The sequence below is a fragment of the Diuraphis noxia genome, unplaced genomic scaffold (genome assembly GCF_037042655.1).
Source record: "Diuraphis noxia isolate RWA-SAM2 unplaced genomic scaffold, SU_Dnox_SAM2 contig0003, whole genome shotgun sequence".
NCBI lineage: Eukaryota > Metazoa > Arthropoda > Insecta > Hemiptera > Aphididae > Diuraphis > Diuraphis noxia.
Genome location: NW_028301713.1, coordinates 32,322,254 through 32,337,800, shown reverse-complemented (window position 1 = coordinate 32,337,800; position 15,547 = coordinate 32,322,254). Strand labels below are relative to the sequence as shown.

The window sequence follows — 15,547 nt, the reverse complement described above, 5'->3', positions numbered from 1 at the left end:
TAACATCAGCTACACCAGTATACATACTTACCTATGTGCAAACGTACCATACAGACACTCGTATGATTCATATTATATCTATACACTGCATGTCTGTTCTACTATTTTGTAGGAAAATCAGCCAGTATTTTTCAATATTTTGTGATATTATATTATTATTATAAGTACTATTAACGTAATTTATATATTTAGGAGTTAATTTTATTAGAAAATAAAGTGTAATCTACTAATTTACGTAAAATTTGGATATTTTGTCCTAGATTCGTTCGATCAGAAAGTGAATCTAGTTGGTACATTGGGGGGTCAAAAGTAAAAAATTCTTAATTTTTTTCTAAATAATCGGGATAAACAAACTAAAAAGTAAGAGGAAAATGGGAAATTTTACGCACAATCAGTTTTCGACATAAGCGATTTTCGTTTTTGATGTAACTTTAAAACAAATGATCATAGATACATGAAATGTTCACCAAATGTTCATTTAAGTATATTCTATCCACCCATGCAATTTTAAACTTAAGTTGTACTATTCATAGGTATTTGCAATTATCAACCATTATTAGTTTTTTTTTAAATTAATATCGATAAAAATGTATTTGTTGGGTAGAAAAGCTTGAAAATTCAATACAAGGCTCTTAAAATATTGATATTGTTACAATAGCAGTTGAAAAATAAAAAAAAATTCATAGTCACAATTTTTATAAGCTTTCAAAGTTTGAATTTTGACAAAATACGTAAAAATCACAAAAATTCGCAAATTATTTTAAGCTAGAAATTCATAAAAAATTTTCTTTTTAAATCTAAGATTTGAAAATTTAATACAAGATTCCTTATAAGTTTGTCAATCTTTATAATAAAAAACAGGAAATTCAAAATAAATTTTTATGAGCGTTTGAAATTTAAATTTTTACAACATTGGATTTTCACTGGATTTCACATTTAGCGATTTTCTTATTTTGGTATAACTCTAAAACAAATGACCGCAGATACTTGAAATGTTCAATGAATGTTTTAATAGGCATTTTATATATTTGATACCATTTTCAAAATATTTAGATTTGTTTTGAGCTGTTTACTGACTAATTTTTCAACTTTTTTAGTTTTTTATTTTATAAATATCGATAAAAATGTATTTGTTGGGTAGAAAAGCTTGAAAATTTAATACAATGCACATTGGAACAATAACAATTGAAAAATATTAAAAATACATAAGCATGATTTTTTTTTACAAGTATTCAAATTTTAATTTTGTCAACATACGTAAAAATCACGAAAATTTGCAAATCATTTTAAGGTAGAAATTCATAAAAATTTTTCTTCTTAAATCCAAGATTTGAAAATGTCTAATAATCTATAATATATCCTAGACAGATAAACCGTCTCCACTCAGAATCGTTTTTCGTATAGGTACTATGATATAATATCATTGGATTCAAATTTAGTTCCATCCATTTCAGTAACCCACTTGTAACCAACTGTACAGCAAAGTGACATCCATGACTTACCCGATTTTTATTTTTGTACCTGATGATACTTTTCTAGCAGAAATAATGATAAATATTAGAAATTCAATTATAAAGAGGTTACTGGTAGCATATTTAATCTTGGTTGTACTTTTCCTATAAAATAATTAATAATTATTCAAATTTCAAGTCACATATGCGGCGATCGCCCTCATCGACCCTCTCAGGGACGCACCTGTACTTAGGTCCATCGCTATTTCAACACTATCCGTATAACTATGGACACGTACCATAATTTACAGGTAACAGGAACTTGTATGACTCATATACCGTCCAGAGACAGAAAAACGATTTTGTCAAGGGCCATATTCCCTTTGCTGAAAACTGATTTTTTACATGCACCATTCATCGGTTATTTAGTATTTATTTTGGTTAGTTGTAGAGAAAGGTAATAAAATAAGCTAATAACCTGAAAAATTTGAAGAAAAAAAATTGTTCCATAACTATAATACTATATAGAGTATAGACATTATATAATTCTGATTAATAAAGTTTTATTTAAACCAATTCATTAATAATTTAATTTCTAAAATGTTTCTTCATCAACTGGAGATTAGGTCGCTTTAAAACTCTAAACAAAATATGATAAAAATATTTAAATTATAAAATTTTAAAATACCATGAGGTTTATTATTGATAAAATAAGAATATTAAATGTATTTTGTGATACCTTTGAAGCCACACTATGCAAAAAATAAGCTGTATCTTTTCCCGTCTGTTTTACCATTTTGTAGAAAAATCCATCAGTGTTTTTCAACAAATTACATGGATGGTCAAATTCAATTATTTTCCCAAAATCCATAACAAGTATTCTGTCAGAGTCCATAATAGTATTTAAACGATGAGCAATTGTTAGTACTGTGCAAAATCTAAATTTATTCCTAATCGTATTTTGAATCAACTTATCTGTCCTTTAAAAAATAATAAAATTTAAGTGATGGTTAAATATTTTTGAATTACAAATTAATTGTAGTTTTAAACACTTTTATTACATAGGATCGACATTGGCGGTGGCCTCATCCAATATCAGGATCTTATTTTGTTGTACGATTGCTCTAGCCAAACAAATTAATTGTCTTTGACCAACACTGAAATTCGAACCACTCGCGGATATTTTTGAGTTAAGACCGTCAGGTAAGTCTTCAACAAAATTTTTGAGTTCTACCTATAATATAAAATTAATTATTATCGCCAAATCTTTAAATAATTTAAAAATTTATTTTTTAAGCTAAATTAATAAAAAAAATATACTCCTTCTAGAGCATCCCAAAGGGCATGATCCGGGTATTCATCAAATGGATCTAAGTTTGTTCGCATAGTACCAGAAAACAATACTGGTTCTTGTGGAATAATGGAAAACTTAGATCTTAATTCTTTGAGTTCCAATTCATGTATATCTATACCATCAATGATGATTTTACCTTCATTCAAAGCTAATCTAAATAATGCTCCGATAAAGGATGATTTACCTGCACCGGTTCTACCAACTATACCCACCTATAAAAGTGTAAAACAATCATCATTTACCATTTAAAATATTACATTTATCACCTACTTTTTCCATTGACTGAATTTGAATATTTATATCTTTTAATACATATGATGAATTTGGGCTGTAACGTAAATTAAAATGCTTGAATACGATTTTCCCCGAATCAGGCCATCCTGTTGGTCGCGCTTTTGCTTAAAAACAAAATAATATTTTAAATATTAAGCAATCGTTGGACAAAAAATAAATAATTTAAATAATTATTTTCAAATTTTACTAGCAGTAGCTCGGAGAGTATCTTCTAGTGGTAAATGTGTATATTTTAATATTCTTTCAACAGCTACCATTTGGTTTTCTAAAGCTGTTGATTGTTTTACTCCAAATTGGATCCTACCCAGTAAGGATGTCACTTGTGTAAGGGCTATACCAACAGTTCCACCAAATGCCTCTAAAATTATAATAAATCTCCTTAAATAACATAGTAATAATTTGCTTGGTTGTTTTTAGTTCTTATCTTACTGTTGCCGATTACTAAAAAGCTGGATATTACAATACCAGTATATATAATACAGATTATATCCAACCAAAACCCAAGTCCATGATTCAAACACGCATTCAAATAGGATGCAGAAGTATGTAAATCCTAAATGAATATAGCACAAATATTTTTTATATGAATTCCATAAAAATATATCCGAACCACTCAAAAAATTGTAATGTTAACATCGTTGTATAAAGATTTTAAGTTACCTACTTGATGTTTATCGAATTCTTTAGATAAAATATCCTCTACTTTAAATGCTCTTATTGTTGTTAAACCTTGTAATGATGCATTCATATGAGCTAATACAGGACTTCGTGCTGTGTGTAGTTATAAATAAATATTATTTTTAATTTAAAATAAAATAAATATATTTGGTATACATTGATTTATAATTTAAATACGTCACTTACTTTCTCCTTCTAACCTTTTAACATTTTGAGATGTTTTGAAATACAAATATCTTAATTTGTAAATAATAATTCCCACGAAAAATGTCGGTATCAAAAGATAAATATTAGTTATTGCAACAATAAATACATTTCCCATAATGAACAAAACAATCTATTAAAAAAAAAAAATGATCAATAAATGCAAATAATTCTATGTTTAACGTAAATAAAAATAATTACTTGAATAGAATCCATGAAAATTATTGGTAATATTTTATCTACAGCACCCATGTCTCTAGAAAAGCGATTTAATACCTGTCCTGCATAAAACCATAAAACAAAAAAATATATTTTATAAAATATTATGTAAATCATATGGGTAATATCATACCTGAAGAATTTATATTGAAAAAAGTTAAGGTTGTTCTTATAATGGAATTGAACATTTGATTGTGTAAATTTATTGAAGCTTTTGTAGTCATTTTGACAAATATAGCAGACCTGATGATAATTGATACTATCAGAGAAACCATTAATACGACATAGATCATTATATAATGTTGTTGGAAATTCGACAACAACAATGTTTCACCATATGAATCTTGAGGCATTGATATATTATTACTGTAAGATGTATTTAATGATTTATGATATTCATATACTTCCTGGTTTACCCTGAAATTAGTATACACAATACACATAATACTTAAAATTATATTTCCACCAATTTATAGTTGATGTATAATCGTATAAATAGTACCAAATGCTAAGCCAAAAATCTCCACTTGTAGCAAGTACTTGAGTAAAAATGTACGTAAATATACAATACAAAATGTTAAGTGTACTACCACTCGACAAAATGTACGATATAAGCATAGTTTTGGAATTGTATTCATAAGAATGGAGTGCTAATATTTTGTTAGGTTTTGAGTCTTGTTCAACAGTAATTTGATTTTCATGTTTGGACGATATAATACTGTTGTTGGATCCATTGAGAGATGAAACCAAATATGTGTCACTGCTATTGCTATTTATACTGTTAGTTTCAATTTCATTTTCAATATTTCTTCCATCTGAAGATCTAAGTAATTTAGCAAAGTCAAAGTTGGAAGCTTTTAGATCTTGATAAGATCCTTCAGTTACTATACTTCCCTACAAATAAAAGTAGAAAACATAGATTTAAGGTTAATACACTATTATATTATCCAATAACGCAAAATATAAAGCACACTTATACTTACATTATCCATTAAAACAATATGATCAACACCAGATAAATATTGTACTTGATGCGTAATCAGAATACATGTTTTTGTGTTAAGGAAGTCTATTAATTTAATTCAACATAAGTTTATATTGTTTATAAGATTAAAAATTTGTATGTATACCTAAAATGCATTTTTCAAATAAATGCTTGCCAACTCTAACATCAACAGCTGAAAGTGGATCATCCAGTAAATAAATATCTGCTTGTTTATACACCGCTCTGAAACATGACATTTAGAATTATTAAACAGAAAATTATGGTTAATCGTCTAGTTTATATTTGCCTTGCTAAACTAATTCTAGCTTTTTGTCCCCCGCTTAAGGCCATTCCTCTTTCTCCCACTATTGTTTCATCTCCAAGTGGAAATTGTTCGAGATCGCTTTTAAGGGCACATATATCAATAATCTATTTAAAAACCATATCAGTTATTCATTAAGCTTTTATTAGGCATATAATGTTATCTGTATGTATTTACTTTTTTGAAACGTTCTTTGTCCATTTGTGATCCAAATAAAATATTTTGTTGAACGGTCCCAGCAAATAACCATGGTTCCTGAGGTGCATAAGACACTACACCTTGCACAGAAATTTTACCTTCGCATATGGGTAATTCTCTTAAAATTGCTTGTATTAATGAACTCTATATAGAATGTTATAATTGCTAATTATGATTTATGGTCTCACAAAACAGTTCAAAGATTTTTAAATTCTATTTTGGTATTTTACATTTGACATATTATGAGTTAACATTGTAGAATAGTAACGTTTAAATCAACTTTTTTCTAAATTCTAAATTGATAAATATTTTGATTATGACAGTGAAAGAATCTTCAAAATATAGTATAGTATATTTAATAATTGTAGCTAATTTAAATAGTTTAATATTTTGTATCTCAACCTTTCCAGATCCCACTGATCCAATAACTGTAAGCAATCGTCCAGTTCTAATGGTTAAATTAATTTTTTCCAATGTGTTACTATTTTGACTGTCTGCCCATTTTGCAGTGGCATTTAAAATTACTATACTATTATCATAATCAAGTCCAGATTTATTTTCAAAATCCTCAGTGCAGTTTATTTTTTTATCATAAGAAATTAATGATTGAATAACATCATTTTCCACTGATGTGTCAGATTTTGTACAACATTTTTCAATTTGATATTTTTCCTCAAGTAATAAGAAGTTCTAAACAAAATTTTTTTTCAAATATTCATTAATTATGAAACATTATTCATTACTGATATTTTGAAATAATTAAATATAATTATTTTATAATAACCTCGATGCGTTTAATGGATACCATAATTTCACCAATTTTTAACAATTCATAAGAAAATAGTACTGCCATTGAAAAATGCAATATATTATATATTGATGTAAGAACATAAACCTATAAGAATATACTAAACATATGTTAGTTAAACATAAATCGATGATCAAATAGTATATTTATTTATTTATTTAAGCCTCAACAACTAAGGTTATAGGCTAACATAAACATAAATAAAGATACATTGATACATTATATAAGGTTGTAAAGCTTAGTTCTTTGTAGAAAAGTTATAATGTCAAATAGTATAGTACGTTGTTACGAAGATTGCACTAATAGTGTTGTTTTCGTCTTTCAAACGTTCACTATTCTAAATGTGTGTTCAACAGACCCAGTTTTCTGATGAATACTTTGATATAAGATTGATTTTATGTATAGAACTATGAACAAATATTTTGTATTTATCAAAGTCGGTTTTTTATGATTTTTTTTCTTACCTATTGATCAAATAAAACCTGGAAGCTACATGGCCATAAGTTACAATAAATTATGGTAGGTTTACAAGATTTAAGATTTTAACAATATTTATTTTTTTTTTTTTTTTTAAGAGGTATTTGGCATAAGAGTATAGTTTCTTAGTATTTAGGTATATAAAAAGGAAGAAAAAAACAAAAAAAGGAGGAAAACAATTGCAAATTATTAAATTAAGTTATAGATGCCTGTTGACTTCAAAAAAACTATCATTTTATTGTTCTCCACAGCATTGGGTCCTATGCGATGTCGAGGGTCGTATTATGATTTTTTGATTTCCATGCTAGTTATAAATAAGAAAATAATAACAATAAAACTATGTTTTAAATTAATCAGAAGATTAAATTTTGTTTGATTGATTTTCCAAATTTTATTTATAATCCTATTATATAAGAGTTTGAATATTACACGGTTTATTTAATTTTTGCATTATTTTTGGTTCAATGCATAAATTAAGAGTGTGATTAACATAAAAAACTTTAATTTAAAATGTTATAATATAGCAAAAAATTTGAAAACCCGTGACTAGGCCACTTAAAAATTAAAATATTTAACAATTCCAACATGATAAGTTTCAAACATAAATTGGTATAATATTCGTACTCTCATATGTTTGATAATTGATTTTACTCCATCATTCATTTTAAGAAGCAAAAACATAGAATTGGTTTTGTTGAAGGTAAATTTGTTTTACGTTTGTAAGAAGACTCTTAAAGTCTTAACTGTATATTTACTTTGCGCACAGATATGAGGTTCCCAAATAAGACATACGACATGATACTGACAAATAATTGAAATCTGGTCTGAAATACTTTGAACGATAAAGAAATAAATCCAATAAATGCCGATCCTTTAATTTGTTTAACTTCTATTCTACAATTTAATATGTATTCAATGTATATTATTTAACATTATCATGCACGTACTAAATGTGAAAAATTATTCTATTGGATGACATACTTTCTCATATATTCTATAAGTTTAATAAAAGGTTTTTCCCACGTATACATTTTGATCACTTTTATTCCCAAAATGATTTCATTCATTAGACGTATTCTCTCATCGGTCTTCTTAACCGTCTTTAAATGAATTTTAGACGTTTTTTTTCCCATCCAACCTAAAATTCAACACGTCAGTTAGCAACTATTTTTTTTTTTTGTGGGGGGGGGGGGGGGGGGTGAAGATATTGTGATGAGCTGATAACGTGTTTACACAGAGTTGGTTTAACATGGGTCTACCATAAGTTTTGTTTAATGATATCGAAGTTTTATTTTAAGTTTAAGTTTCTGTACAGGTTATACGACTTTATATTTTATCTTACAATAACTTTCATAGATAATAAAAATAAAACTAAAACATATGATTTTTTAATTAAATTTTTTTTTTTGGGGGGGGGAAGTACTTAGCACACCTCACTACCTCTCTTACTACAATATAGAAAATAAGTAATACAATATTTATTATGAATGTTGCTCTCAAATAAATGTATTTAGTTCACTGATTACAAATAATTTGTAGACCTTAAACTTTAATATAACTAACCTTGTAACGGAATAAAAAATAAAAGGGTAGCTATTCCAATTAATGATGACACTCCAATTTCTCGCCACAATAAATATGTAACCAATATGGTTTGCAGAGGTCCAATCCATAAATAATGTAATTTTAATGCTACGTCGAATTGATTTACGTCATTTGATATCAAATTTATCATTTGGCCAACAGTGTTTTCATCAAGAATTTTAGTATTTAGATATAATACCTAAGTAAAAACAATGATATAAATCTATTTTGATTTTTAACTCTCTATAGCATACTGAAGTAGCTATAATGATTACCTTACCCTTTCGAGAGGTGAACTCCCTCTAACCAGTGAAAGACATAAACGCCAAAATGAGATAAGAAAAAAAAATTCATATTGTAAAAAAGCGCCAAAATCGTATATCGTACACAAGTGCCAAAATCCTAAGTACCCGTGTGTCACGTTGAATAGAAATTAAATAACAGATATTAAATTTTGAACTAACGGAATTATTAAATTTATATTTATTTGTATGAATATTATATTTTAACAATTTATTATTGAACATTTTTTTAACATAATATAATTTTTTAATTTTTTATAAGTCAGAAATATAAAATAACTAATTATATAAAATATTAATTTTGGCGTGAATGATATGTTAATTTTGTACCTTTGGCGCTTATGCCATACAGCCCCTCTAACATTGAAAAAAGATTAATTTTGACCCCAAAAATAAGTATGGGTTCGTGTATTACATTTTTATTAGTACTGTTTATATAAAACATAACTTAAACATACATAATGTTATCTTAATAGAAATTTAAATATTACGGGCCTATAAGTTTAATTTTATTTTATTTTTAACTGAACTAATTGAATCAACTTTAGAAATTCAAACTCTTATAAAAAAAGCAATTTAAATTGCTTTAAGAACAATTTTTGAAGAACTTTTTATTAAATTGTCATGTTTATTAAATGAGTAACTATCATTTTATCAAAATAATCAAATTTAATAATTTATAAAAATATAATAAATCGAAAAATTTATCTCATGTCTATATATATTATATACAACATAAATTTCCTGCACACTTTTTTGTTTGTTTAAGATAAAAGAATGTGTACAAAATCTTTTATTAAGATTTGTAGTATTAGTTATAAAAAGTAGATCAGCATTTCGGTGGTGGATGTTTGTACATCGTCCCTTCGGTCCTCGGACAGGATAGTGTAATTTTACTGTATTCGATTTGAATGTAATGATTGCATTTCAAAAATGTTACTATATATTTAAAATTTCAAGTCCCTACGTTTGTTTGCTTTTAAGTTAGCATTTTTAAGTTTTATAAAAATTAATTTTATTTTCTGAAAATTGGTTTGCGTTAGAAAATGTTTTCTTGTTTTTCCTGACACTTTTGAAACCGATTGAGAATCTTAAATTTTGAGTTTTTGAGTGCACCATCAGGAACATTTTAGGTTTACCTTTCTGTAAATTAGAGAAGAGCAAGCAACTCGCATTTTCATCACTTGATTCGAGATTTCCTGGTCCGTTGAATATTGTATAATTGTTGTTATAAATAAGCTGATCAATAAACCAGATGCGCATAAATATGCATATCTTATATTAGAGTTTTTGAGATTGTCGTGATTGAAATATTCCAATAGTTCACCAAGTAATATAGGTTGAAATATTCTGAAATAATGGTGTAAGTACTTTAAAATATAAAATAAAACAAAATGTTTTTGTATTTAAATTATTATTATATCAATAAAATATATACGATTAAATAATATGCCTAACCAACAATAAATACGGTCATATAAAACGGTAGTATACATAGTTACATTATTCGGCGAGTATGAATTATGAATTTGAAACTTTAATGATCAAAAGCTATTTCAAACATATTTTAGGCTTAGTAACAACTATAATATTATGAATCAACAAATAACATAAAAATACAATATTATTTGTAATGATTAACATGGATTAACTCCTTCTGCAACGAATAAGTGAATTAATTTTGTTTTTTTGGGAGATTCCTAAGAGCATACCAGAATAAAATAGCACCATGGAACTTCTCTCCTTTCAATCGAACTAACCTGCCTATGAGCATGGTAGGTAGAAGCTTATATTAAAAATATCTTTGCATATAATTAAATGTATAATATACGTACAAATAATTTTTTTTTAATTATAACGAAATAATACTAATATCGTTATACTTCGTTTACCTAACTATTTAGTTTTATCCAAGTTTAAACGAATAAAATGTCTATTAAAAAAAAATAATATATTTACATATTTTTTTTAGCTAATTTGTTTAAAATATTAACTACTGTTTACTTACGAGAAACCTTGTTTTAAATTTCTATCTTTAGCTATAAAAATTGAAAATTTTGTAAACTTTAAATTACAAAATAATTTTCAAATGTTCGTCATACTGATTCATTTTGTAATTATTTTCTTACAAGCATTTAAAGTTCAAATTTTGAATCAGAATCAAAATCACGAAAATTTGCAAGTTATTTTAAAGTTGAAAATATGGAATTATTCTAATGTATAAGTTAAGTACTTGGCAATTATGAATTAAATGATTTTTAAGTTTTATTTAAAAATGAATAGTGTAATATTATATATTATTATTCTAATCATAGTATTTTTTTCTAACTAATAAACTTTGGTTATTTTACCTCTGGTTAAAATAGGGGATCGCATCCCCAACAAAGCTCGTATTTCTTTGAAAAAATATATGGTGTTATAAAAAAAATAGCAAGAGAAAACATATTTTAATACCAAATATTTTCTGAAAATAATGGCATGGCCACCTCCCAACCATGTATCTGAAGCCACACCTACTGTAAGAAAAGTTATAATATAATTATCAATTCAGTTTGGATTTTTCATAATACTATGTAAGGTGACTAAAATATGCAGAATTGTATTCAAAACAATTAATTAATGTATAGTAAATCAATATTTGTCCCCATTATATTGGACGCTACATTTTTGGCTAGAAATCAGATTTACTAAAATATAGATTTTAAACGTTTTAGTTTATTCAATCTAAATGTTATAAAAATAATTGAAAAAATAATTTAATTCTTACTTGAAAATCATTTCGAGCATGCAAGTTATAATCCCGAAAAACATATATTTAGCACCAAACATTCGGATCAAAGCTCTCAATAATGTCGGCTTTCGTTTCACTAAATATGCATTATCTAACTCTGATCTCCATGTCCTAAATATGTGCCAAAATAAATACCAATTTAGTTCAAAGTAAGATAAAAAGAAATAAATAAATTTCAAACTTTTCTAATTGATCGCCTAATGATGATGATGTGTGATCATCTAATGCCGTATACAAATCTGTTTCAATTAAATCTCTGTGCTGTCTTATTTTAAATAGATTTGACATCCAACTAAATAAATCATATAATAATTTTGAACATCAGTATCATTATAAATAAATGTATATATTTTTTTGTAATCATGTATTATTTTTTCAAATCACAGTTATTGATTTAGAAAATAAAGGTAAACATTAAATTCATCACTTTGTACATATCTATGAATTCAGATAAATATCTTATTGTTAGTGGTAATATTAGCATACAAATATAATATAATTTTAAAATTAAAAGTAGAATACATAATACATTTGAGAAAATTATTAAAAACCATTAAATTTCTATAAATATAATGAACATAATATATAATAAATCTTATATGTAGTATAATATAAAAGTAATGATCGTCATAACTCGTAATATATATATAAAATAATTTACATCTAAATAGGACTAATGTTGAATTTATTAGTACCTAGGTACTATATAACATATTACGATTACTTTTACTATTACTATCAGTATTTTCTGTTCAAACTTTAAAATTATAGTATATAATTAACACTTGTATTATATATTTTAACTAAAATATATTTTGGGATATTTATCTAGCTCATTTATAGGCGTATTTAAGGTGTATCTTAAAAAACGTATTTAACAGGATTAATGGCTGTTTTGTAGACTTGTATTATCTATATGTACACTCATTTAGTAGATAATTGACAATATTAAATAATTTATTATACCGACGTAGTTTGATAATAAACACTTTTGTTCTTTTTTTAATGGATAAGTGGGTGACGCTCTGCTGTACAGTAAATTATAAATAAGTCACTGTAATGGATATTTATAATTGAAATTAATTAATATAAAAAATTTAATTCGACGTTTTTCCACATTTTTTAAATATCAGTTTAAAAAAACTAAAAATTACAGTTTCTGTAATTAAAAAATAAAGATGTTCGTAATTCTTATAACTTTTTTTAGCATTTAAAGTTTAAAAATTGGATATTAATGCGTAGCATAATTAATTTTAATAAACATTTTAAATATTTTAAAATTTAGAGTGAGGTTATCTCTTTCTAACTATATTTAGAATTAATGTATAGGATTAGCTCTTAGCATTATAATTTATGGGAGATGGATGGACTAACAATGTTTTCCTGTTTTCGTAACAGATATAATATAGTTAAGCAATGTATAATTTTGTTTAATCGGAACCATTTCAGATATAAAATATTTATTAATTTAACCACTTCTCATAACAAGACATTTTTTGTTTAACTTTTACCAATCAGTATATTCTGTCATACCATATTTTTCAAATACAATCATATTTTAACGAAATATATACAAGTAAACATATTATTTTAATTTATTTACCTATATGTGATGATTTCAAAAATATTTGCACTACGTCTTGGGTTCTGAGGACGTTCTACTTTACTATATACCTTCGATGTTTCTCTTAAATAATAAAACAAACAAATATGAATTGAGTTGGTTTTTACTTATTAATTTATTATAATAATATAAACATAATATTTAAATACATTTGATAATTTACCTGTACATAATGTATATAGTACGGTCGAGGAATTCGTATTATGACTGCTTATGATTATTTAGTTAGTAATCATGTGAAACTAATATTTATTAATCATAAAATGTATTTCCTCGTATAGATATTAAAAAAAAAAAAATATTTCTATTACAATGTATTATTAGTATACACACACGTCGATTGTCAAGTAGGTAACTGAAAATAAAACGCAATGATTTTTCCTATTTCGTATAACCTGCAGTGTGATTTGAAATATCTAATCAGTATCCATCATTCAGACTTCAGAGTACCTACTATAATAATAAAGACTGATTATATATGAATAGATAATTCTCACCTCGTTCCATTCTTCATTTAAGCATATATTTATACCAAAGTCAACTAAAATCGTTGTTTACAATTGTAATAAATAAATATAATTGCTTCGATTTTCAACTTCAGTAGCTTTTCCGGTTGAAAAGTGAATCTAGTTGATGCATTGGCGGGGGAGGTCAAATTTTGAAATCCCCAGTAGTTTTCAAAAGCACCGGGAAAAATAAATTTTAAAAAATGGGAATTTTCACGCATAATTAATTTTTGAGAAAATAAATTTTAGATATTGGTGTATCTCTATAACAAATAACTAGGACTGGGATTTCGATGCACTTTGCATTGTTTTCCAAAGCTTACTGTGCGATGCTTGTCTGGTAACAAATTTGTTTTATGTACTTATGAATGAGAATAAAACAATTTATTTTGTATTTTTGGGATTTTTTAGTTTTTAGATCATTTTAGGGTTTTTGAAAATCAAGTATGAGTTTGAAATTTTATTTTAAGATTTTTACACCAACGTGGTTTTTATATAAATATAACAGATTATAAGTAGTTAGGTAATTTGTATTATATTATCGGACAAAGTTTAAATAACCCCTACCCGCATTTCCTGTTAAATAATCTTAAATCAGTAAAATCGACGTCCAATGATATATCTTTAGATGTTCAGTTCGAGTTTTGTCGTCGTAAACATTTGTTCTAATCAAATATTTTTTATTGGCATTATATCAATGATCAATGCGTGTTTATGCATTAAATATTTTGTCAATTTCATAGTTCCATAAAACACGTAGGTAATGCTATTTTTTCCAAATTAAATATTACTTATACAGGCCACTGACAAAATTATATATATTGTTTGCCATATAGTATAGTATGATTATTGGTTAAAACACTATAAATAAAAAAAGATTAAAGTATTTAAAGATGTTTAAAACAGAAAGCGAAAAGTGAAAAAAAAATAAAATACAGCAAAACAAAATAGGTACAATGATTGACAAAATACAAAAGAAGAACAACATCAAACAAAAAATAATGCAGAATAAAAAATATACGATTATTTATTAATTAATAAAATCGAAAAAACATAGAAACGTCTAAAGTTAGAATTTTGAACTGTTTATGAGTTAGACATTTATAAAACAAAATTTTTATTTACATTGCAAACTTAATACAAGATTCGTCATTAGTTTTTCTACCTTCGACAAGCAAAAAAGATTGCTGGAAAGTCATAATAATTTTTTGTGATCATTTGAAGTTCGTATTTTAACGAAAATGAATCAAATGGATGCTATTTACCCGCAAGGCTATAAACTAGAGATTTTTCATCTCACGATTCCTTATTTTGTTGTAATTCTAAAAAGAATAACCGAAAATAATATAAAATTCAAATAATATCATTGAATTCAAATTTAACACATCTATTATTACAATTATACAAAATGGTCATCTGAGAAAGGATTCGATACAATTAACTGATTTTGATGGAGTTTTCACGGGTACTGTGAATAATACCTAGTAGATAGGTAATGGTTGTTGTGATAGTATATATATTTTGATACTTGTAGGTATTTTAAATTTGAGCAAAACAATTGTGTTTAAGGTATGTGCATCTTATAGGTATATAAAATAATATAACGAAGGGGTAAATCAACGAGTGGCTAATAATTTTGTCACGTGCAACTCCTTTCATGATCATCTAGTATAATAATCATTAATCAATGATAGATCTTATATATCCGTGACCACCTTAATCGTTTTCAAAACATGTTTTTACTGAATTT

The 15,547-nt window shown here is 25.8% G+C and overlaps 1 protein-coding gene across 9 annotated transcripts; it reads right to left on the bottom strand.

Annotated features, from left to right (window-relative positions):
• Window positions 1–1,937: 1,937 nt before the first annotated feature.
• Window positions 1,938–14,608, bottom strand: LOC107165995 (ATP-binding cassette sub-family C member 4-like). Of its 9 annotated transcripts, XM_089222912.1 has the most exons (27): window positions 13,455–14,604; window positions 13,271–13,354; window positions 11,849–11,959; window positions 11,644–11,778; window positions 10,016–10,226; window positions 8,554–8,773; window positions 7,972–8,128; window positions 7,746–7,884; window positions 6,490–6,600; window positions 6,108–6,395; window positions 5,685–5,849; window positions 5,493–5,614; window positions 5,331–5,428; window positions 5,184–5,269; window positions 4,703–5,094; window positions 4,334–4,617; window positions 4,183–4,262; window positions 3,964–4,114; window positions 3,764–3,870; window positions 3,529–3,652; window positions 3,287–3,457; window positions 3,076–3,203; window positions 2,990–3,017; window positions 2,772–2,917; window positions 2,513–2,685; window positions 2,191–2,431; window positions 1,938–2,091 (listed from the first exon to the last, which is right to left on the bottom strand). In XM_089222912.1, exons 1-27 carry the CDS (start codon window positions 13,460–13,462, stop codon window positions 2,074–2,076), a joined length of 3,978 nt encoding a protein of 1,325 aa, XP_089079038.1. In that variant the 5' UTR covers window positions 13,463–14,604; the 3' UTR covers window positions 1,938–2,073. The 9 variants fall into 9 exon arrangements, with proteins under 9 accessions (XP_089079038.1, XP_015369954.2, XP_089079039.1 ...); XM_015514468.2 differs by having other exon boundaries at window positions 2,772–3,017; window positions 13,455–14,602; XM_089222914.1 differs by lacking the exon at window positions 1,938–2,091 and having other exon boundaries at window positions 2,285–2,426; window positions 2,772–3,017; window positions 13,455–14,608.
• Between the last annotated feature and the right edge of the window lie 939 nt (window positions 14,609–15,547).

Excerpts from the sequence above, each read along its gene's own strand:
- LOC107165995 (XM_015514468.2), bottom strand. Across the intron at positions 10,227-11,643 it reads ATGCTCGAAATGATTTTCAA|AATATTTCAACCTATATTAC; the intron begins GTAAGAATTAAA and ends CCATTATTTCAG. Across the intron at positions 3,204-3,286 it reads TACTCTCCGAGCTACTGCTA|CAAAAGCGCGACCAACAGGA; the intron begins GTAAAATTTGAA and ends TTTGTTTTTAAG.